The 25,095-nt window shown below is 39.5% G+C and overlaps 1 protein-coding gene across 8 annotated transcripts in view; it reads right to left on the bottom strand.

Moving 5' to 3' along the window:
- The window catches only part of TSPAN9 (tetraspanin 9), a 166,595-nt gene that overhangs the window by 69,709 nt on the left and 71,791 nt on the right, over positions 1-25,095 (bottom strand). For 4 of the 8 annotated variants that reach the window (XM_068182883.1, XM_068182884.1, XM_068182886.1 and 1 more), the window contains one exon: positions 21,678-21,757. The exons of 2 other annotated variants lie outside the window; for them this stretch is intronic. In XM_068182883.1, coding sequence (XP_068038984.1) covers positions 21,678-21,757 — 80 coding nt within the window. Of the gene's footprint in view, positions 1-21,677; positions 22,630-24,961; positions 25,026-25,095 lie in introns of those variants that run through there. 2 more of the 8 variants (XM_068182888.1, XM_068182885.1) reach the window with 2 other exon arrangements.

Raw genomic sequence — 25,095 nt, 5'->3', positions numbered from 1 at the left:
TAGCTCCCAATTCAACAGAAAACTGCACTGAAAAGCAAAAAAATAGACTAATCAACCAGGATACAGATCAGCTTAGCATGACTTACCCTTATGCATAGCTTGAAAAAGTGGAGGAGGATAAGATAGGGATCAGTCAGGGACTTTTCAGCGTACAGGCAAACTGGATGGGGCCATTAACATTTAGTGAAGCAGAGAAGAGCTTCTCTGCAGTATCATGCCAGGCATGGAGAATCAGTGTTCTCAGAGGAATGCCTTTACTTCAGTGAGGAGGTGCAATAGATGAAGCAAAGTTTTACTTTTCATCACTCCTGCACTACTATCAGTGCAAGAAAGAGGTCAAACTTCTCTTAGAGCAACATCTTATAACGAGTACACCACTGCACATGGAATCTTCACACAGACACACAACCATGTTGCTATTGGCAAGCATAATTAAAATAATCCAGTAATTTAATTTTATTACTCAAAAACACTAATGATAATGCTAACAAATATTTTATTAAAATTACGGCAATCTGCTTTTTTGGATTGCTTTCCAGATTAAATGCTTGCTGAGTATTTATCTTCACTTCTGCAGTTGTCATCCATTTTGAAGGCCACATGTGTGCATGACAGCCTCATGCTACATCGTGTGTGAAATTCACTGCACAAAACTCAGTGCATGTGCTTTGAGAATTTGTGGCTTCTCAAGACTTCCTTCCAATGATACCAATTGCATAAATGCCCATGGAGCATAAAAGCAGAAGGTAAGTCCTCTAGCCTGGCCTAAGAACCTCTAACAAAATGGTCATTAAAGCAACAAAACTGCATGAACTAAACAAAGTGCCAGGCTTCAGCATGAGGACTTGGGTCAGCATGGACAGCACCCATTATTGCGAAGAATGCAGAGGGAAACTTCATTTCATAAGGACAACTCAGTTTCTAAGAGCAACAGGATGAAACTTTCAAAGCCCTCCTGGCTAACATCTACTAATATTTTATCAGTGAGCAGCAACCCCACTGAAGGTACACATGATGTCCTTTTTCTATCCTTCACAAGAACTCTCCTCTAACAGATGGTCAGTTTACATGTGGTAATGATCCACTGTAATTAAAAACTCTATTCTCATTAGCAATCCTCCAAGAATACGACAGCTCTGGCTCACTTTTTCTGATGAGTATGTGTTTTGTTTAATGATAAACAGCAGCCAGGAGAATAAAAAATACAGTCAGTTTTTACACTGGGGCTGAGTGGAGGGGTTGGATTACAGATTCCTAAAAGACAGTCAAAGACACCAAGGTTGAGAACGCCAAATTTGAGGGTCAAGACAGACCCTAGTAATCAGCATGTGCACTTCAGCTGTCTTCTGGAAGGATTCACTAAGCATAATTCATATTCCATTCTCCTTTCAAGTCCTTTTCTCATTTCAAGTAAAATCACATTTACAATCAACTGTTCTACCCTAATTACAGAACACAATGATCACAAACTCTGTTTTCTATAGAGACATAGATTTACTGCTTCCCCCTTCCTGCAATTTCTCTCCAGCTGGAAAAGCCAGAGAGCCAACACAGACATATATTTTTCAGGAGTCATTACCTTCCCACTGACTCTACAGATCATTTTGGATTCAGTGTCACTCAGAAAGGAGACCTTGTGGACTATTGACAGTATCTGCAGAATTACTGACTTGAAAAATCTGTAACATCTGAGAAAGACCATCATCATCTAGAGGTCCTAAGGGGAAGAAGAACAGCCTTGCAGACAGGACCTTTAATCAAACCTCTGCAGATTCAGGTTCAATTCTTAGTTCTTCCATAAATCACTCCCCAACACTCACCATCTGCAAATATATATGGAGAAGCATTTCCCACTTCAGATCACCAAGACTCAGCTGCTGGGAGCACCTTTTACTGTTTTTTAATTCAGAATCTCATCAAGCAGAACCTCAGTTACTCAGTGGTGTCCCTGAGATGATACTTCTGCATGTAACAGCACAGGCAGAGCCCCACTGTGCTCCACGCTAGGTTACCTGCAGGGTCCCAGGAGGAATAGCAGAGTCACAGAGACAGATAGACTAATACAAGTTAAAGCATCCTTCCAGGACTAATTTCTTGGCTGGCAGGTACATACTATGTTGCAGGGTTTAAGATAGGATTTTTTAGTCTCTTCAGCTCCTCTATCAATTTTTCACTTACTTCAAACTTCCCACGAGTCTAGCAAAAACCTGACTGCAAGTCAGTAAAAAACAGGTATTTTCTAGTGCCAGATTTGACTACTAGATAGAAAATTATAATTACCAAGACAAAATTATTTCATGTGGCAATGATGACACACAATCCCTCTTACAGGAAGCTCTATTTTCCATTTCAAGCAAATAGATTTTCTGTCCTGAGCATCAAAAATTTAAACCACTCATACTCCCCAGTGTTTTGCATTGAGCATGGCTCGTTTCCAAAAGTCAATGTCAAAAAGCAGTAGGGAGGTCCAGTGTTACCTTACATCTCAATTTTTTCTGCATCAGTCATGTTTGGTTTGCAGTTTTCAAACACAGTTTTTTATGTGGTTTATTTTCTGCTGACTCTGAATCCTAAAGTATCAGCCCTGGGTTTTAGAGACAAACTGAGCTATTTTCTTCTGTCACACTTTCACTAAGAGCAGCTTTTTCGCAGGCAAGTTCTGCTCTACTCTGAAGGGTCTCATCGACTTAACAAAGCCACTGTTTCTGTGAAACATGCAGATCTGCTTCTGAACTGGAAAAGCACTAAAAGGACAAAAAGTTAAAAGCTCTCCAAGTTACCTCAGTCAATAAAATCAATAGATGTAACTACGTCCATCACAGGTGGCCAACACAGAACATTTGAGCCAAATAGGGACTGCAGGAAATATTCATGGTTCAGCCCTATCTGACTACATTCCCACATTAGCCTCATGCAGCAACTAAGTACAGGGAGCTGTAAGAAGTTGTCACCTCACTCTCCCGAATTACTCATAGAAATCCCCTTCCCCAGAGCTCTCCTAAATATGAGGTATGTAGCCTGTGGCATTCCACTGCTGAGAAATGTAATGCATGTTTCATAGGGTTGGGAGAGCTGGACACCTACAAGATACAAATGGCTTCATTACATGTCACCTTTATACAGATCTTGGACCACACAGAGCACAGCTAATAAAATGTCATCTCATCTGCTTGCCACTTCGGAGGTCATTACGACTACATGAGAAAATAAACAAGGGCAAAAAAGCAGAGAGATGATCTAGAGCAGACAGGGGTCTGACTAGAAGAGAAGTATGTAGTACTGATCTCAGGTCTCATATGTCCTCCTGCATGGCCCTGTTAAGATAGTCAAACCCTCAGGTGCCTCAGGTGCCTTGTAATCCTTAAAAAAGGACTTTGAAATTTGAAGAACAAAGATTAGTCTTAATATTCCTTGTCCCTGTCTTCATCTTGTATTTTTTTTAGTTTCCCTGTCAGGAGCACAGGGAAGTATTAGGCTTCTCATTGTAGCAGGATTCTCTGCCTAGAGTTGGGGAAAACCAGCTTGAACTTTTTTATTTGCAAAGCTATCAGTGGTGAGGTTGTATCAGTGGTTTTGGTGTTCAAGAATGCTGAAACCAGCTGGACTCATGAACCCCAAAGTTAAACATTCTGAGGAAGAAAAAAGTAACTGAAAAAGAACCTGATAAAGGACCCAAGAAGTGATACTATTTACAGCTTAAATAAAGATGCTGAGCTGGCACAGCTGGCCTGGAGACATAGCACAGACAGTCACTCACTTTATACTATAAAAATCTATTCCCACTTTTTAACTGTAGTGTTCTAACATGCTCCTTCTCCAAGTGTGTGTGTGGAAATTCCTCCCTTGAGTGACGATGCTCCTCAAGGTTACTCCTCAATGCTGAGCAAAAGAGTCATCAGCACACGTGAGTAACATCAATCTCTACTTAATAATTGGTTTTGCTAGCTTTAATATAGTTCCTTGAATATTGCTCCAAAAATAGTACACTATACTAGTAGTTATAGCTACCTATCCCAATTAAGATTTTTTTAGTCTGATCATTATAATTATGATTATAAGTTTAAATAAATAATTTATTTTATATCTAGATAGATAGACACAGAGAGAGATTAGGGTTTACATCCTTAATCCTACAGGACAAAGCTCTATAAAGGTTCATTACACCTATATAATCCTTTAGAGATAAACTGTTGGCAGAGTCTGGGGCCAAGATTGATTCCAGCTGCACTAAGACTCCTCTTTGAGAAGGAGTTTAGAAAGCAGGAGGATGCCTTCTGCACCTCGTGATTTAACAGGAGGGCTTCTTTAATACATTTTGTCTGAAGCTCCCATTCTGCCCGCAACACTCATGAGTCTCGATTTGATTTATTTATTGAGTTATGCTTATGAAAGGCAGCAGTAAAAAGTGAATTGCACGTAGCCAAAAAGTAAACATGGTGTCTGCCAGGTCCTTGGGTTCTTCTCATTTTTGCCCCAGTTTTTTCTTAGGAAAACAAAAAAACTACAAGGTTTTTCATCTACAGCAGAGATAAGATGCTTTCATGGTCTGCCAGTGTATGCCAAACCTATTAGGAAGGCAGCTTCACCAGACATCTTTTTGTGAGCAAATATATTCAAAGAAAGCTCTGTAAAGAAATTGCCTCAAGGCTCCAGTCCAGTGGTAGCTATGGCAGTGTTCCTGTGCTGTTGGCTTGCACTCACTGTGGAAAGTCCCCAGAAAGTCATGAATAAACGGAGCTCTTTATTCTTTTGCCATGGGATCACATGGGCGTATCAGTCCAAAATGAGCAGGAATCTTTTTTACAAAACCACACTATTCTGAAGGTAGAAGAATGGGTTCATTTAAGCAGGTCTTCCCAATTCAGTACTTTTGAACAAGAACTGTTAAATAAAAGCTCATGTAATTTGTCAGCTGAAATGTATTTTCTATCTCCATTGCCATATTTGAGTAACTAGGCCTTGAAAACAACTTTTAAAGCTCTCTTCTTAATTAGTACCTTAAAAAGAGATAAATTGAAGTCATGTGACTTAACAGCAACTATATCAAGGTAACTTAGTTTTTGTTCAATGCAAAGGACATTTTTAAATTAGGTGTCCTACTGCATGACAGACAACTCTATTCACAGAAACAAGAAACAACAGAAAGAAGAAAAACCTAAAACAGTAAAAAATGCTACAAAAAATGCTTGTGCCCTATGAGTCTGCAAATGGAAACATCATCATCCTTACTCAGGCACAGCAATGCTGAAAATTCAAGCTGAGATCCATCACACTTTGCTTAAGCCATCCACAAAGTAGCAATGTAGAAGCTCTTGTAATCACATTTACCTGTCTCATCTGCAGCACCTCCCTCAGAATGAGCTTAGCTCTAATCTATACCTCCAAAGGAAGCTTTTCGGGAACCTCTCAGGTACAGCATCCATAACACACACCCTCCACAGCACACATCTCTAAGCATAGATAGATAGGTAGGTACATAGGTAGGCAGGGAGGTGGATAGATGGATAGATGGATAGAGCTGGAAAGACAATGGAGTTTTCCTGACACAAAGAATTCTGTCACAAGCTGTTGAGAGCAAGCTTAACAAATCCTCAGGCAGTACCATCTGGCCAGTCACTGAACAGAGTACCAAGCACTTTTAGAGTTTGAAAACTGGCCATCAACATTCTTCTCTCAGAGAGCTGACTTCAGCAGCAGCAAAGCCCAGTCAGTGATGACACCTTTCAAAAATCCTACTTTTGATTATGATGCTCAAGTTCAGGACTTAAATTGAATTGTTGGGTTTTTTGGTCGCCCGTTTTTTTACAACTGATAGCTTAGGTGTAGTTTTCTAAAAATTGATTTCAGATAGGACTGTAGATCAATGTTTGATTTTCCAAGAGCTTGCAGAAGTGTTACAAAATGAAAACTTTACTGAAAACAATAGTCTATTAAAAAGGCATTTTTAATGGGCTCGACTATTGTCAAGAACTCAAAACCAATTCCAGTTCATAACCAAGAATACTCAGTCTTTGTCCAGTGCCCACTGTTTCACCCTGGAGAACCAAACGCATTTGTAACCTCCTCTTCCTCCTCCTTCCAGGAGTGCCAGGCAGAAGGCTGCCTCTGCTCCATCTCAAGGAGTTGAGCTGTGACTTATCATTAGAACAATCTCAAACTCAGTCCCAAGTAATGTCATGCTCACTATCAGGGCTTCTTAACCACTTCTACATTAATATTCCTTCAGAGAGAAAATAATTTAGGGTCCATCCAGCACAGTGATGACACTTTCATGTCTCTGTGGCAAACTCTTGTGCTCCCAAGGTTTTTCCTTTCAAGCATATGCTCCTGAATCTTTACACTGCCTTTTGTTTCAGCATGGCAGTGCTCATTTCAGCCCTAAGACAGATCTTAAATCTATACAGTCTATATAATCCTAGGCGGACATAATTCAATAAGCCTGTTTTTCCTTTTTGTGCTATTGGGTTTGAACATTTTCTTTGCTAAACCTGCCCACAACACATCCTATAACACAGAAAACCTTGATCTGACTACCCATAAAATATATTGCGTCAATGGCCAGACATAAATCTGCACTGATGCTGCAGCAAAAAGAACCACTGCTGAAATGAATGTCACATCAGGCTGCGGTCTCGGAAGAACAGACAGAAGCAGGAGACACTACAGGGCAGAAACAATAAAGGAAGACGTCTCCCTCTCTCCCCCAAGCTGCTATGAAGCAAAAAATTAGGCCAGAGACTGTCATTAAAGCAGTATTGTAATTACAGCTCCTAGAACCTTTTAGCAGCAAGTTGAGGACAGAAAGAAGTTTCTTTAGAAGGTGCCAAGCTTCTTTCAACAGAAAACAGAAAAACATCTCTCAATCATCCACTCAAAAATGTGAAGTCATGTCAGAGAACCGTGTGCATGCACAGGAGGCACAGTGCTATCAGATTTATAAAAGCGGTGCCTCGCACAAGTGCAAATGAACCCTCTCAGCTTTCTCTGGTGGAGGCTGGGAAAGAAAGCAAGTAAGCCAGCAGCTGTTATTCCTCAGAAACCTGATCATAACCTCATCAGGATCTTTGCTTCCCCACCCAGTTACTCAAATTCTGAACCACAAAAGAGCAGGTATCACATTAGTACCAGCAAGGCTGGGCATAGAGAACAGATCAGTAGGTGTACAGCTGAATGTCGGGCAGAAACAAATTTTACGCCATGGATCCTAGCAAAAGAAAGAAAAGAGGCAATAGACTGTGAGACTACAGGGGAAGAGATTAAGGAGGCTTTCATCCTCCCATATCTCCCTTATGCTTCTTTATGAAGCACACAGCAAAGCTTTAGAAGACAAAAATACTTCTATGTTTATATTCCCACAAATGAGCAAATTAGTGTTTTTCCCTCCTTTCACATTCATTTTATGCACATCTCTCTTGAATGTTTGTTGGAGAACTCTTTGTAGATCTAGAGTCAGGCTCTCCTAATTGCAGTAGTAAGAGTTCCTGAATAATAAGGAAACAGAAACCATCCAGACCCAAACAAGAAATTCTTCCTTCTTCCCACAGCTCTGGCTCCACTCCCTTGTCCTCCTGAAGTGCTGTAATGCTATCTGTTTCTTTGTGTTCCTGAGAATTTCCCAAGATAGAGGAACTGGGAGAGCCAATTCCTTCAAAGAGCTGTACACAGAACCATGGAATGAGATGGGACACCACCATTAGGGATGCAGGGAATAAGGACAGCCTTGAGGAAGAACAAATTTTATCCTACTTCTTGCATGTCACCTTTTGAAATTAAAAAAAAAAAAAAAGTGGGGAAATGCTGCAAAGAAACAAAAGTTTCATGAGAAACACATTTCAAGGTGGGAAGCACAAAGCAAAAAAAAAAAAAAAAGACTGGTTAAGAACCAGAAAAATTAGAAGGAAGTAACAATTTAAACATCAGTGACATTTCTGATAATGTATCTAACGGCACAGCACAGAAGAAAATTAATCCTTAACTTTCTAATTTGGATTTATGGGAGAAGTATATAATTCAGTGGATCTTCAGTATGTAACACACAGGGAGTATTTCAGCTTTCCAAAAGCATGTGCTGCTTCAGTCAGAGTATGTCATTAGAATAGGTTGGGGAGTACTCATTAAATCACTTGTTTATTATTCACACTACAGGAATGCGAGTTCTATTGGTAAAATGAATCAATCAGAGAGCAAAGAGCTATTCTCTGGAGTCTGCATTAATCAGCCCGACAAGCTGTCACTAAGGATTGGGTCAGGCTCATAGCACAGCATCCAACCAGTGGGGAAAAAAATCCCCGAGACGGCTGGAACAGGGAACAGTTCACCCTTTTAAAGCTGTCCCCAGAGGCTTGTGTCAAACATTTATTACTGCTCACACACAGCTGCAGAAGCTTTTAAGTAAGAAACCTGCATTCTCGGATGCTCCAGAACTATGTGGAAACATGCTTCATCCCAGCTAGTTCTGGGAGGACAAGCAAGATGAAGTGTCCTGAAAGAAATACTGCTGGGCTTTAATACAGCCCTCTGAAGAAAATGCATTCATGAACTTGGAAAAAGTCTAAAACTAGGACACATGTCAGAACAGATACACTGTTGGGAAACAGTCAGAGCTGTCATGCAGTCTGCACTTCAATAAAACGTTTTTAAAAGAACAACACTATTTTTACAGACTATTTTTCATACAAGCATATTGATTTCAAGGCTTAGCTGTTGCTCAGACTCCATCAATGTAAGTCTAAAATATAAAGTATCATTTAAAAAAATGTCACTCATGAGAATGCATTAAAAAAAAAAGCTTTTTCATGTTTTAAAGAAACCCAAACAAAACAAAAACCCACAACCATTAACCTGCCCCACTCCCAACCCTGCTGGTAAAGATCATGAACTCCTAAAATCTCATTATTCTGAGATATACACTCTTTTAATGAGAATGAACATAACAGAGAATACAAGCAGTAGCTGGGCTGCAGGAGCCCTAAACAGACCAGAAACGTGGAACAAAAAAAAAGCAGTCAGCAGTTCTGATAATGCTGTGAAGCCGTGTAACACATACAGCAACGCATAAAATCAATACACTGTACCAAGAGAGCACAATCACACACTGCGGCCACTTGGATGAAGGAGTGATAAGATCAATGTTTCTGTTCTTGTCAGCACTTGTGCCAACTGCACCTTCAAGCTAGATGGAGTTTAAAACTGAGCATGACCTACAGGGACGGAGCTGCAGGATGGGCTACAAAAATTGCTGAATAGCTCGAAGAAGGAGAAGGGGTTTAGCTGAAGTGTACTTCAGGGGAGGCTGCCAGGGAAGGAAGTCTGGAGGGAAAAACAATAAAAGGATGAGTGTCTAATTGCAGCAATGCAGTATGAGTGCAAATGCTCAGAAGTGAGGAAGAAAATCTTTCTGTCCTCGCAGCAGAGCTCCTCCATCTCACAGAACTCTATACAGAGCGCTGTGCATGCTGCTGCTCCAAACTTCATGTTAAAAGCTACATGGCAGACCTACAGAAATATTAGTGTAAGCATTTAAACGCAGCTTCAGGCAGCATTGGCAAGACTGTATCCTGCAGATTAAGAGATGGGATTATTTCACTCTATGCAGCACTTGTCAGACCACACTTGGACTATCCAGGCTTGGTCATCCTAGCTCAAGAAATTGAACACCATTGTGCATTGTTCCACCAAGACAAATAACAAATGCAGGTTGCTTCACAGAAAATTTTGGCATAGCTGTAAGAAAAATTGAAAACAAACTGAAGTAATTGAAAACAAACATTGGAACAGATTACCAAGAGAAACGGTGGCATTTCTCTTGCTATAAATACTCGGTGCTGAGCTTGACAGGGCCCTGGGTAACACAAACTAAGGATTTCCCTCCAACAGAAGGCTGGACCAGATGTTCTCTAGAGGTTCCTACCAACCTAGAGGTTTTTCTGTGACTCCATGATCTAAACATATGTTATGCTATATGCACTGCTAAATACTACTTTTGCCAGAATCTCATTTTAAATTAGATTTTTTTCTGATTTTTCCTTCCATCCCAGTAACAAAATAAACATTTTAAAAAATAGTAATAACAAGACAGTGGAGGAGGGTTCACTGTTTTTCAGAATAACTGTCAGCAGCTATTGGAATTAGCAAGCACAAGATTTTAAAGGAAATGACCTTTCACAGAATATTTAATTATGCAAGTAGACTTTCTGCCAGAGACTTTTGGATAAATGGCTGAATGGAGTCCCATGAATTAATTAAATTCCTTTAGTCTCTATTAAGCATTATTTACCCTATACTTTGAAAGGCAATATACACAAACTTTTGGTTTGATCCAGTATATCCAATTTTGCATTTGAGCCTCACGAATGAGAGATAAATCAATATACCAGAAGTCAAACATAGTAGTGTTAAATTGTAACTCCACTATGTTTTATTTGGATTGTGAATTTAAATACTCAAAACAGAACCATGGAAAGCCTACCACTAATAAGGTGAACCTTACCACTAATACCTACTAAATCATGAAGCACAACAATTATTGATTTAAATTCAGCTGTAAAAAGACAAACAGACTAAGAGACTGCATCCTGTAAGACGCAAAACCAATGCTGCACTGAAAGATATCCCAACATCCTCCCAGATGCCGAGAGCGCAAAGATCCCACCTGAGAGTCCTCTCTACATTCCACATGCTGAAAAAGCTGTCAGCACAAACATCGCTCAGGCACTAATAGACAAACATATGGCTTGAGGGGCAATGGAAAGTAGGAAGAAATCCTACTGCCAGCCATGCAAGAACTCTACCTTCTGTAAGCGTTAAATCAAATGTTTGGTTATTTGTCCTTTAGTTATGGAATATACTTAATTTGCTGGTTTGGAGTCATGAGACAATATTACAATTAAATCAATAAAGAGAGATATCCCATAGCCAAGTCTTTACCTTGACTGTCATCTGTTGGATGACAATCTCAAGAAGAGACCTCCAGTTTACCCCGTGACACTTTGCAGGTGGTGGGGAGGTTTACGGTTTATGGTGTGTCATGAGAAAACTTCCACTCCTCTAGGTGCTTCTGGATGTCAGTGGCATGATGCCAGACCTCTGGAGTATACAGCCAAATGAAAGGATGCTGTACCAGTCCTAAACCTGTTAGGAGTTTTGTGCCTGCAGACAACACTGCACAAGCATGTGGAGTTCTGGGGTGGCTTGGCTCTGAAGTCTCTCTCAAGGCACATGGCACATAACAGATGGTCGGTTGCTTAAGACACTTAGCAGGGGCTTCAGGGATCCAGATTCAATTTCAGTTTAAGTTTGTACAAGTCTCTTAGAAGGACACATCTACACCATGGATATAGACAGATTTAAGCTGTCTCTGCCCAAGCTAATCTGGCAATGAAAGTGCAGGAGGACTGCTGCAGACACCAAGCTTGAGGGAAGTGATCTGCAGGATTTCTGAGTTCGTGGGCACTGCCCTGCAGATCTCAACACAAGCCTCTCCATGCTGAAGTCTGCTGCATGTGGATTTCTGTCCAGGTTTTTTGCTGGGATAGAGTTAGTTCTCTTCCTAGTAGCTGGTACAGTGCTGTGTTTTGGATTTGGTGTACGAATAACATTGATAATGCAGAATCACAGAATGCCTTGGGTTTAAAGGGACCTTAAAGGTAATCTAATTCCAAACACACTGCCATGGGCAGGAAACCTTCCACTAGACCGGGCTGCTCAAAGCCCCAACCTGGCCTTGAACATCTCCAGGGATGGGGAATCCACAACCTCCCTGGGCAATCTGTGCCAGTGCCTCTCACCTGTTGCTGAGCACCGCTTACCTTGAGCCAAGGACTCTTCCAGGTCTCAGGGTCCGCCAGCTACGAGGTGCAGAAGAAGCTGGGAGGGAGCGTGGGCAGGACTGGCTAAAGGGATGTTCCATTCAATAGAATGCTATGCTCAGTACATAAACTGCAGGGAATCAGCCAGGAGCCATCAATCACTGCTCAGGGATGGGATGGGCATCAGTCAGTGGATGTATTGTACATCACTTGGGGGTTTGGGGATTTAATTTATATCTCTCTCTTTGTTATTTCCCTTTTAATTACAATTATCATAATGTAGTTATTGTTGTTATTATATTTTATTTCTATTCTTAAACTGCTTTTACCTCAACCCACTTGCCTTTCTCATGATTCCCCTAGCCATCCCACTGGGGTAGAGGGGTTGGAGAAATAAGCAAGCAGCTGTGTGGTAGTGAGTTGCTGGCTGGGGTTAAACCATGACAACTTACTAGTTCTGGACTCTAAAGGCTCTCAGCCCTCTATCCTCTGCTCTATGCAGACATTCTCTTTGTTTTGGTTTCTCAACTTTCCATCTGTATCGGGAGGATAAAAGCACGGCCCATACTTACAGGGTGTCAAGAGGATAAATACATTAAGTGGTCCTAAGGCACTCTGGGATTATGGCAACAGATGTAATATCAATTCCTTAAAGCGGTGAAAATGGAGAAGATGGGGCAATTGAAACTCTAAGGAAAGAGCAATTGAGAACATAAAGTTTATTTTTTTTCTAATTTAACTGTGTCTCTGCATCCAGAGGACACTGCAAAAGAAAAAAGGGAACTTTGGAACACAGCAATAACTTGATGAAAGGTAAAAAGTGGGGGATGGGCACAGAAGTAAAGGATAATAAGATTCTTAACTGTCAATTAAGTTTAAAACTACTATGAAATGAGACAAAAATAGGTGTTTACATTTCTGAGTTACAATCTATTCATAGACAACTCTCTTACTTTCCAAGATAACTAGTTGGAAACTCTCCAAGACAATACAGAAGAAAGGAGTCTTGTGAAGAATCCATGTTTCTCAGCAGTGACACAGCTACTAACAAAATGTAAGTATTCAGCAGCACCATTTAAAACAAAGTGTGCTTAATACATCAATTAAAGAAGCCTAAAAGAACAAACCTCTGATTCAGAAGCAGCCCTTCTAGTAAATTCCAATTCTCTAAGATAGCAAATTGAGGTAACCTGATTGAAGAGTACAATGCAAATTCTTTTCCCTCTGTTTCATTTTTGCATCGTTTTAGCCTCAGAGATTGCACATTGTAGTGTAGAGACACCACTGTATATTATTGGATTTCTTCCAGTTAACTGCTTCCACTGTTAACTATTCCATACATTATTTGCAGAGTGAACTGCATGGTTTAAGTTAACATGCTTTGCAGCACATTCACAACGTGGTATAAATGTGCACACAAGCAACTAATGCATCTCTTTTAATGACTGGTAATTTGTTAAGCTGATGAAACCTACAGCTTATAGTCATCCACTCATAATCTTATCTTCATCCACAGCCCCTTTATTGTCTTGCTTCATTCTTCTTCATCATAAAAAAAATTAAAAACATTAAATCCTGCTTATTTTAGTTAAAAGAAGCACTTATCAGTCACAACTCAATACAGTGTTAGAAATTAATAATTCTGTAACAGATGATTAGCATACCAGTTTCTACTGGTTTGTATTCCTTGCAGCAACTCTCAATACATGTCATACACTTTTAAGGATCAACAATAATGTGATCATTTTCTACTGCAGACCTATAATTTGTACCTACAGCAGTACAAATTGTACCAGAATGCACATAAAACAGAAGTATGGGGAAATACACAAAAGAAATAAAAAAGACACAAATTCAGTTTCTGATGCTTCATGACTTGCCAGTGTTATACGGGAAGAAAGACGTGTAGAGACTAGTTTAATGTATCTTCAAAACTATCTCTGCGGCATTGATTAGAAACAGTAATAAGGGGTTTTCATTCAGCAGTCAGAAGACAGATTAGCAAAAGGAGCTTGAAATGAGGACCAAGGAGATTCAACAGAATCCATGGGTACAGAGCTCTTTCCCTACTAAAAGAAGCAACATTTTTAAACATTACTAATTATTTTGATTCTTAAAAGTTAATTCTCATCTCCTACACTTAACGACAAAAACATAGCAAACACAAGGAAGCAAAGAAATAAATAAAAGAAATGGTGAACTAGTCTTCCCGTGCTTCAGGAAGGGGTAGCCATCAGCTCTGTTCCCAGACAGCACAGAGGTTCTTGGTTAGAGAGAAGAGACCCAGCATGTCAACTGCATAACCAAACACTTAAAGATGGGTTTGGGTTGCTTACTAAGACTGTAGGGACTTGTCTGTGGCTTGATTAAGGATAACAACAAACAGTGACTGGATGTTCTGTAACCCTGTGGAGAACCTAGCCCTGGCTGCATTACCTGAGCAGTGATAAAGCTACTGGCCAGGGTGCCAAGTTTTGAGCGACAGTATTGAAGATGAGCTGTAGATAACTTCTAAAATTCAAACTGGCAGCAAGTCCCACGAATGTTCACAATCCTTGCTGTACTGGATGCAGTAGTTAAATGAAGAAGGTTCAGACAGCCATGTGAACTTTGGCCCAGCTCATTAAAGGCAGTAGGAAAGCACAATCATTCCAGTCAAATTTCCAAACAACTGGAAGTTCAATTATCTGTGCTGAATAAATTAAGCAATTTAAGTTGCTCCTAAGCAGCAAGGGACTGAGCTAAATAGAGATCTGAGTTGATTTTAAGCTAATTTGTGTCAGAAACATCTGAAATAGCTTTCAGCTCAGTGTCTGCAGTAATTTCTATAAAGTGGTATTAAAACTATTAAGTTTTATGTGAGAAGTCCCCAGTAGGTTCAGCAAACATTCATTGTCTAATAACACACCTTCAGCCATATGAGGTTCCTTTCCATTGTTTGGGAAGTATGGTTTATTTATTTCTGCAAGCTATTTAAAGCAAAGCCCAACATAAACAGCAGAATTCTTCCTTTTGTTCACAGTTTTCATAAGCTGCTGAAAGGCCAGGAAACTTTACCTATTACAAACAGAGAGGACCAACAGTATTCCATAATACCTGAGGTGACTTGGCTACCCATTAGTAACATCCCAACTACATGTACTGCAAAACCCTAAAAAACCACACTTTACTTTCCAGAAACTAGAACGCATTCTCCCATCTTTTCTACCCAGGTCTTGCTCTGTGTCAGCAGTGTTTAAATAAAAAAATTAGATGCCTCCTTGGACAGACAGATAATGGAGTTACAAGCTCATCCTCTACTCACATGAGAAAGATTATACCCCTTTAGATGGGCCTCTCGCAGACCTACTTAGCTGGGGGGTAGCAGGAGCAGACAAAAAGGGACCCTGCTAACCAAGGCCCTACCAAGTGGCTTACTTAAATGGGTCTAGGAATGCAGAATTAAATAGGAAATATTACAATTATTGCCCTTACTCAAAACTGGTAATAAGTCATCGCTTTATGGAAATTTGATACATTCTTGTTTTTAAATTTAGGGGAACTGAGATATAGAAGGCTGAAGGCATTTGTTTAATGTCATCCTCATGTCCTCAAAGGAACATATGAGGAACAGAACCTGAGTCATAAGTTTTAAAGAAAGATTTAACTCTGGGAGTACAAGAGTGCAGGGAGAACTGGAGGGGAGGAATTTGTTTTCTAACTTGAAATTCTTACTGCGCTTCTCCCCTTCAATGACCATAAACCTCCTCATGTACAAAAGAACAAAGTGTCTAACAGGCCACATTACAACAGTTGTGTACAACAAGTCTGCTTGAGTGATGAACCAACTCGTTGTTTATCCAAAATAACAGACACAAATGGTTCTCACACCTACCAACAGCTAGAATTAAAACACTTCCACACTGAAGGAAAACCAAAATAATTTTAAAATCCCCCGCACCTAAAAAAAAAACCCAAAACAACCTAAATAAAATACAGTGTTAGCAAAGAGTAGTTAGTGAGAGGAACACTGCAAAAAATGCTGTATCTTATGTCTTGCCTAACAAGTTGAAACTTAGACCCTAAAATGAGGTATGAGGACCTCACCACCCGGATTAATCAGTGTTAACTCAGCTCTCTAGCAAACTTCAATATTTTAAATTAAAACTAGTCTCAGGTCTCCAGTAATGCTTTAATACTATTCTGTAATGTCAGCATGCTGGTTACAAATGGACTTCATTTACCTCACATTCATTAGGATACCACACTGTTTGAACTCAATATTACCTTTCCTTCTCCTCCCAGACTAAATATTGTCATGCTAAAATGTTTTTCTAATAGTTCTCCCCCACCGAGGTGCATGTTTCCATAGGGACACCAACAGTGCTATACCATTTGGATGGGAAACTAAAACTAATAGCTGGGATCTTTTCACAGCTTCTCAAATCCCTATGAGAAAAAAAAAAAAAAGAATTCTCCAGCTAATGTCACTGAAAACATTAACTTTTCCATAATTCACCATCTTGCTGGTTTCTCTTGGGTTTTTGATGTGGGGGTTTTTCTTTTGTTGAGGGGGGGTTGTTTGTTTGGAATTTTTCTGTTTGCTTTTGGTTGGTTGATTGTTTTTGGATAGTCTTATTTTCACAGGATTGTAGCGCAACTGTCACCACACTTATGTCATTAGAGTGAAAATACAACAGAAGTAAATATCACTATTATGTCAAGAGACAAGCATCCCAGGGTCACTCACTGTCTCTCTTTGTCATTATCCCCTGTGTGAGAAAATGGAGAATATCAGATAATGCAGCCAGCGGGAGGGCAACAAAAGAGAGAGAAATTTAATGTGTGTCCTTTCCAAAGCTGTTTGTCTTTAGCAATTTTGTTCTGATTTAAGGGACAAACTGTCCACCCCTTTTAAACATCAGGGATTAATTTTCAGTTATTTGTAGGGACAAAGTCTCTTCACATGATTTAACTGTCTGTCCAACAGGTTCAGTTAGGCACTAAAGCTTTGTACTTCAAACTAAACACTGCACTATATTATTTATTCCAGTTTGGCATATATAAGTATGGATTACCTTATGCAAACCATTCTAAAGTGGTTAGCTGCTTTACAGTAGCAAGAGCTTTGACAGCAGCCAGACCCAGAGAATGGACATGCTGCCTCTCTTTTAGTATGATCTGAGACTTGAGCAAAAGTGTCCCGCATGGCTGCTGTACTACTGTCTTTATGCTCATTGATAAATGCACAATATTGGTTTTAACCTACAGAAAAATATATTAATTATTCCTGCTCTAGGATTAAATTGCACAAATAATTAATGCAGAAAAATATTATCCAGGAGCAACAGTCTTTATCCATTACTGTAATTACAGAGCATCAGATGTATTTGACATTTTGCTGCTCCTGCTGGACCAGCAAGTTTCCAGACCATGTTTTTCCTTTCTAAACTTATGTTTCAGTAAAAGGAAAATGTTAGTAGAAAATTTACTTTGAAAGTAAATATTAAATAACTGAATTTGTATATTTGACTCCACTTAAATCACATAAATTATAACTTCTGCTTTTAATTGTAACATTAATACACAGGTATTATTCTTATCAGATTTTTTTAGTTGTTTAAAATTAAACACATTTAAGGAATAAAGTCCATTAAGTATTTTCTTGACTATGCTTAGCTTTTCATTAGCTCTTCCTGAAACACAAAATATCAGACTTAATAATTTTGTCATATAGAGCCTAGTAAAATGCATTTTATATTAAAATTAAGCAATAGTAAAAACTATCATGATGTCTACTATGAATGCTTCACTGTATGCAGACTCATTAATCTAAGTTAAATTAATAGAACAAGACAAAATGTAGCTATGACCATTGACTGCTTGCAAAGTTCTCTAGTGAGTTTTTGGTATCTTATGCCAGTCATTTCAAAATTTCCATTTTAGGACCACATGAAATTCTCTCTTTTTGAAAAAAAAAATAATGTTTCATAGAACTTCTTCTTTTATAACCAGTAATATTTTCTGATACATTTTGTGAAAATAATTATTGTAATCCTTTCCTCTAATAACAATGAAGTGCAATCTCCCATAGAAAGACATATACACTAATGTTTATATTTAGTGATTACCTTCCTCGACAATTTAGCTGCTATCTGTAGAAGCAAAAATCAATACTTTATTTCTTCTGCAGCGCAATATCAGCTACTTTGCAATCACCGCATGTTTGCACATAAATACTCTTGAAGGCAAACTAAATCAATTAACATTTGTAGTTGTCCATCCAGTCCCTTTGCAAAACATATTATGCACTTAGGATGAATTCAGTGTAAATCATCATCCTAGCCACACAATTAAATACTATAAGCTTCCTTAACCCTCAGCTCAGACTCTCCTAATCTCTGAAAGAAAGCAATGCCAGATGGCCATGAACAACTGTTAAGAATCAGAGGGACACAGAGAAATACCTGAAGCTCTCAGCAATTCAGTGGAGAAACACCTTCTGTTCCAACTTACTGCTAGGCCCCATTTAGACAAATTTGCTTTGTACAACTCATAGGTGATCCTTCCAGGTTAACTGATACACATGCTAGTGCTTTTCAAAAGCTGTATTTTCTTGCCATGAATTGAATTCACAGACGCTGAATTTTTGCTACAACTCTTGGTTGCAGTTATCACAGCAACAGCATGTACAAAGTGCAGAAAGAATCCACTGTCTACTGCACTTCTCCATCACTCGAAACATACAATTGTGTGTAAGTATCGGTGGATATACATTAAAAGAAGTAAAATACATTGTATGTAAAAATAACGTGTGTAATATATAATATTCACATGCAATTAGTTGTCAAATCTGTATGAGTTAGCTGCAAGGCTAAAAGAGGAGTAGAGCTCATTGGCCCATGAGGCACAGATTGGGCCCCATTTCTCTGCCTCAAGAAGAAATGATGGGAAAAGGTTCCTCTTTTCCTACAGGAGAACATCCTCCTCTGAGCCAAGACTAAGAATCAAGCCAAACAGTCATACTCAGCATGCTGGGATGCCAAAGGGCACCTCCAGTGTTCATTTTCAGAGGAAGCATCTCACAAGCAACATTTTATACGGTAACAGTGTGGAAGTGGTCTCCTCATCTCTGAAGACCAGAAGCCTCATTCTGCTTAAAATTACATTTCAGGAAATTTCATGTTTAAAAGTGAAGCTTCTCTTTTTAAAAATAAATCACTTTGCATTTTAAAATATGAGAGTCACTGCTCAAGAGCAGGCCACAGCTTTGTGTTTTTGGACTTTGGTTTCTTAACAGAAATTCAGAAGGAAGCAGTGAGAACAGGCAAACCTGGGAATGGAAAAATCAGGTTAAGAAGAAAGATAGGACTGAAACAGCAGGGAGTGCTTCAGGGCAGGGCAAGAGTGAAGGGCACTGGCAGAGCTGTGTGGGGAGTCCAGTGCTGGGCTAGCAGAAGAGTTCAGGGTAGGAGTGAGAGATGCTACAGGTGCACAGCATCAGCAAGGAGCATATACAGAGCCAAACATTCACAACCTCTGGGAGAGTCATGGTGGAAACTAGTGGAGGTCCCAAGTATGAAGCCAGATGTGGCAAACTACAGAACACATACAGTGTAGTGTGCTTCATTCTAGTTGCATTCCCATGAATCAAAGGATGATGTTCTTCATTTGAATGTCTCAAACAATAAAATAGCACAGCCAAAAGAAGAAAAAAAAAAGAATACAACAAAACTGGAAGAATGCATGGGAACACCATTCTGGCTTACAAAACCGAGTATAAGACAGCTACAGTTCAGGGGGGACTTGTAAGCAATTTAAACCAGGCTGAAGGATCACATGTTTGTTGTAAACTACTTTGAAAAGTATCTGACATCTTGCATTTAGCATTTTTCAATAATCTCATATTCACCAGGCCAGAGCATTATTTTCACTCTGAATAGCATAGTTCACATCAAAAAAAGGCATTTTTAGCATATTGGCTAGAGGTGTGGTGATAATGTTTAGTAACAGAAACAAAAGTGATATAAACCTCACAACAAAAGACATGGCAAGGAGAGTGTGAAGGGGATTAAGAGGTAAGGGTAAGAACTGAAGAAGCACAGGACACTAGAGAACTGTTCCAGATGGTAGGCTAGTTTTAACCTCAGCAGCAATGTGTTTGTGTAAAAGTCCAGTGGGAGCTGAGCAGACAGAGATGAGCACACAGATGAAGTCTGAAATGTTCTTGTGAGTTCAAGGAATGGCAAAAGGACTCTGAAGGTCTGATGCAGAGTCAAGAAAATTACTGCTTGGGAAGAAGAAAAAAATCAAAGAACAATCTTGCATCTAAGGAGGTGAGGAGTAAGAGACACCTACATAACAGATCACAGAGGACATGAGTAATGAGACCAGATAAAAGCTTTTCTAAAACTAGTCACCACATACATATATGAAAAAAAAATAGTTCAAGGTGTCAAAGTAATGCAGCATTGAGTCAAATAGCCAGTTTGATATAAATATGGTGCATTCAAAATTATTTATTCCAAAAATACTTACAGACTTTCTAATAGGGTATATGCACAGAAAAAGAAAAAAAATCAAATCATAAATGAACTTTGATCAGATGCTCTTCAGTGATCAGTTCTATCTTTCTACTTCAGTAAGATGCCCACAAGTTCAGTAACTGTAGCATTTCAGTCTGTTACTGATAAAAGCTCATTGTTGCCTGAGCGGTTCAACACTGTACCAAATCTCCCATTAACTCTTGCTCTTAGAGGTTATTTCAGTAAGTGGGTCAAGATAAACAGACAACCTGCTAGTAAGGCTTCTAATTTGAACAATGATATCTGTACACCAGAGGTAGCTATTTGAACTAGACTGCTAATGCCCTTTTTTCCAAAATAAATCCCGGGATGGTGTTTTCATTTATTTATGAAGCTTACTGTATGTTTCTGGACCACAACCACGAATGGCACTGTTCACGTGCCCAAGCTTTGTAACCACCAGAAAAGAAGTGACCTTTGTTTTCAAACTAAGCAATTCCTTTCATATTGGGTTATATTCATGAATATTCAGTATTTCAATTAACCTGCGATTGCCTTAAAAATACTGTACTGAAGGATGCTTAGCTGGCAGATGACTTAACTTTTCCTCCCTCCCTTGTACGTGACAATACTTTGCTCAAAGTAGCCATTACGCTTTTAACTTGCTGGCTGAAACATTCATTGTTGCAACTCCTCACGCCTCTTGGCTGATGGAGGAAAATCAATTTTGATCCCTGAGAAGCAAGTGCAACTCTCCAACTTCACACACCAATGTGTACAATTGCAGCTGAAACTGAATCCAGATTAATTCATCATTCCAGGCATTTTACATTTATGCTGAGACCTTAAGAGGGTAGAACATACATTATTTACTGTTTTTAACTGGAGAAACGGGACAGAACTTCCTTCAAATGAAAAAGCACTTTGTCAAATAAAGTTTACACAAAGCAAATGAGATTTATGGTGACAATGAAAATATACTTTAAAAACTAACCTTCAGCTTTTTTTGCAAAACAAGTATTACAACAGAATGCAACAATCCAGCCACTGCAGGATTTTAATGCTACAATAATTTTGGTCTTCCTTAAAGGGCAACAATTCTGCCCGTTTCTTAGATAACCCAGTTCAAAGCACATTAGAATAGCATTAGAAGCCAAACTACAGTAACCAGCTGGCAATAAAGATACAGAAAGCATGTGCATTTCCCCATAGACACAAGTTTAACACTGAAAATATTCCAAGCAGGTATGAGAGAGAGGGAGGGGAGGAGAGAACTTACAGTACTGCTTCAAAGATGCACTATACACATAATGCAGCAGTACAGGATACACTAACAGATGAAGGCAACTGAAAAGGCAGTACTCACCCAAAATATTAAATTGAAAAGGAACATCATGTATTTCAAACAACACAGGCAGCCTCTTGCCATGTTGCACTTCTTAAATTCTAAAAGGAAAACAAAGGATAGATCCAGGTAAAAGACCACGTATTTGCTGCCTTTGGGTGCACTGTATTTTTCACTTTTTACGCCAGTTCCAGTCCCAGCGCCGGTCCCGGTTCCGACCCCAGTGTGGCTCTGTGTGCGTGATCCAGTTGTACCATAGAAAGCTCCTGCAGTAAAACCTCGACCAAATTGCCTCCCTGAGGTAGAAGGTTTAGCAAAATCTGAGTCTTTGCTATCCAAAGATGGACTCCGGTGAATTGAAGAATCCTCACTACTTGACTTCTCCATGATCTCTCTTTTCACAGTTGTCAGATTTAATGTATAGCATCTCTCAGCATTAAATGCAGTGCCTTGCAAATGCCACAGTGCGCTAAGAGCTGCCTGTGTTTTGCTCCTCTTTTTCTTCGTACATAAATCAGATAATCACTGCAGAATTTATTCACTGCATTGTTGCTGGGTTTATTTTTTATAGCAATGTAAGCTGAACTCTGTCTGCCTGAAGCATGAATTTATACATTATTATCCCATGCAACAGCACACTCATGATTTATCTTGATGAATCAGTTATGCAGAACTTTGATTTTTATTAAAAAGAGCCATAAGCTCTTTCTCTGCACTCCTAGTCTACAGTCCTCTAATCTAAAAGCAGCAGATGGTCCTTGCATCCATTTCCAAACAGCTTCTGCAGTACACCTGGGAGACTCTCCTCGAGCCGGAGCACTTCCCTTGCTCTCAGCTTCCCTCTCTGTGTCTCTCTGACTCTCTCTCACACGCTGTCTTTTTTCTTTCCACCCATTTGCAGTGTCTCATTCAGTAACCCGCTACCGGAGCGCACTCTGTGTTTCACTGCTGTTGCCGTGAAATCATCAGCAACTGCAACCACTGGGCATTTCCCACAGAAATCCCTGACCTAACTATCGAGTAATAAATCCACCCTCCTGCTCGCCCCTCCCCTCTGCTTTCCATCGGGCCAGTGAGCAGAAGCCTTCTCCTCCGGGACACGCCTCCATGACATAATATCTTTAATAGGATTAGAATTACTCTTGACTATACAAGTGCACAACAGAAAATCTCTTTAAATGTCAAGTACTGTTTAGCTGTTTATGCACTAGAACCGTTAGGCAGTGATATTCCTTCGATTCAATAAAATACAGAAAAAGTATGGATTAGATAGGCAGGTGCTAACCTCTCTCCGCTCATTAACAGTGACTTACATTTTCTTCTGGCTTGAACAAATCCCACGGGACAAGCAATGGGAATAGGCTAGCACCCAGCACACACTGCTTAGGCACACATCTCGGCTGTACGTGCACATAACGCGACACCATCACCTGTGATATAATTAACCAGACAGAGCTGCTGCCTCTTACGAGGTCATCATTCAATTCTTCAAACTCCTGAAATGCACGGGGATCTGAGCCTGCAGCTCTTTACACGCTATTTAACAAGTACATCAGAGATTCTTGTTGTGTACAGCAATAAGCCATCTTACATCACAGGTCGTCTGTGAACTAGAAACACTGACCCAAATGCCACATTCCTTCTCCACAGAGGAGTGCAACATGCCTGCTAGGACTCTGAAACAGGGAGGGCACGACTGTGCACGTGTGCCCGCGCATATGCATGCAAGTGCCTGGAGGGGAGGAAGAGAAGCGCTTCAGGTCACTACTCCCTGTACTTCCAAATTTGTCATTTTGTCATAAGCACAAAAGCAGCGCACCAATGGTGCAAAATGCTGTAGGAGATTTAAAATGCAGGTTATTCTTTTCTTTCTGTAAAGAAAGAAACCACACTAGGAGGCCACTGTGAAGGAAATACAGCTACCAGGAAAAGCAAAATTCCATGCAATTTTCAACTGACCCCTCCACATGCTCATTAAAATGCACTGTTCATGGTTATCTCTAGTATATTTGAAAAAAGACAATATAACATTTATTCAATCTTATATATCTATGGCCAAAAGCCTCTAAGGATTCTGTAATTTTTACGTAACAACATCATAACCAAGACCCTAAAGCAGTGTTGTACCTTCCCTGATAGGTTGTTTCTGCTAAAAGATCCCTCCAGAAAAAAAATACATTAAATAACCAATATTTGAATGTGTAATATCTCTCTCTCGCCTTTTCTGCTCTAAAATAAGATTTTAACAACAGGCAGGTCCAAGCCCGTATCAACAATGTTTGTTCACTTTGTTTTTCAAAAGTAATTTCAAAGCTCCCTGCATCAGATGTGTCTGTCAATAAGACGACTGCAGGGTGACTGCTCAGCACTGCGTGTGACAGCAGAAAAAGTTCCACACAAAACACCCAAGTAAAAAAAAGATAAATTAGCACTGACCAAAGTAGAATGGGCATTTCTATACATGTCTACGGTGCACATACAAACTTCACCATGAACAGTTATCAAGAAGCAACTTTCTCAGCAAAAGACATGGAAACAACTTGCAGGTCACGGCCACGTACCTTCCTCAAACACCAGAGCCTGCAGGATAACTCACACTGGAACATAAGGCAAATGTTTCAGTATGGATTTAGAAGACTGAAAAAACTCTTCTGTTTGAAATTCACTTACTGGAAGTGTAAAGTTGTACCACTACAAACCAATGCTGCAGCTAGATATTTTCAGCGGTTTTCACTTGTCATACAAAACTGAGCTCTCAGCCAAAAAATTGTGAGAACACACAAGTGCTTTAAAGCATTTTTAGCTTTTTAGTTTTTGCACCCTTTGGTTTGCCATAAAATTTACACTGACTTAGACTAGCTACAGAAAAAAAAATGCTGTGCACTTGTGAAAATTAACACAATATAAATATTTGCCTTCCCATTGAAAGTACATGACAAAAATAATTAATCTGCCCTCCTCAAGGTCAAAAAATTAAAAGAATATTCTGTAATAAGCAAAAAATCTTCACAAATACTCTAATAGTTTGTAAATAGTGGAAACTTTCTACTGCTGGTTAAAAAAAAAAGCAAACCAAATATATCTCCAGACTTTTTTTTTTTTTCAAATTTTCATTATTAGAACTTATTGAAGTTTTCCAGTTTTCTGTTTTTACCTCCAAATACTGCAAGATACTGGTTTACTGCACCATTACCTCTAATGTACCTTCCATTAAGAGATCTCCATGACTGGTCTACAGCACAATTTGTATTTCAGAACAGTCCCAACCAAAGACATGTAAAGTCAACAGCTCAAAAAATCCAGACCTGAGCAACGAGCAGTGGGGAAAACACGGCTCCAGATCAGCCTCTCCTCCTGCTGTGTAGCAAGAAAACATATGGCTCTCTTATGGTTATGCTGTGGCCACCAGGGAGACTTTACAAGCCTCAGAAACCTTCAG

This window comes from Anomalospiza imberbis, chromosome 2 (genome assembly GCF_031753505.1).
Source record: "Anomalospiza imberbis isolate Cuckoo-Finch-1a 21T00152 chromosome 2, ASM3175350v1, whole genome shotgun sequence".
NCBI lineage: Eukaryota > Metazoa > Chordata > Aves > Passeriformes > Viduidae > Anomalospiza > Anomalospiza imberbis.
Note: the sequence above shows the minus strand (reverse complement) of the source record. Positions and strands in the feature narration are given on the sequence as shown.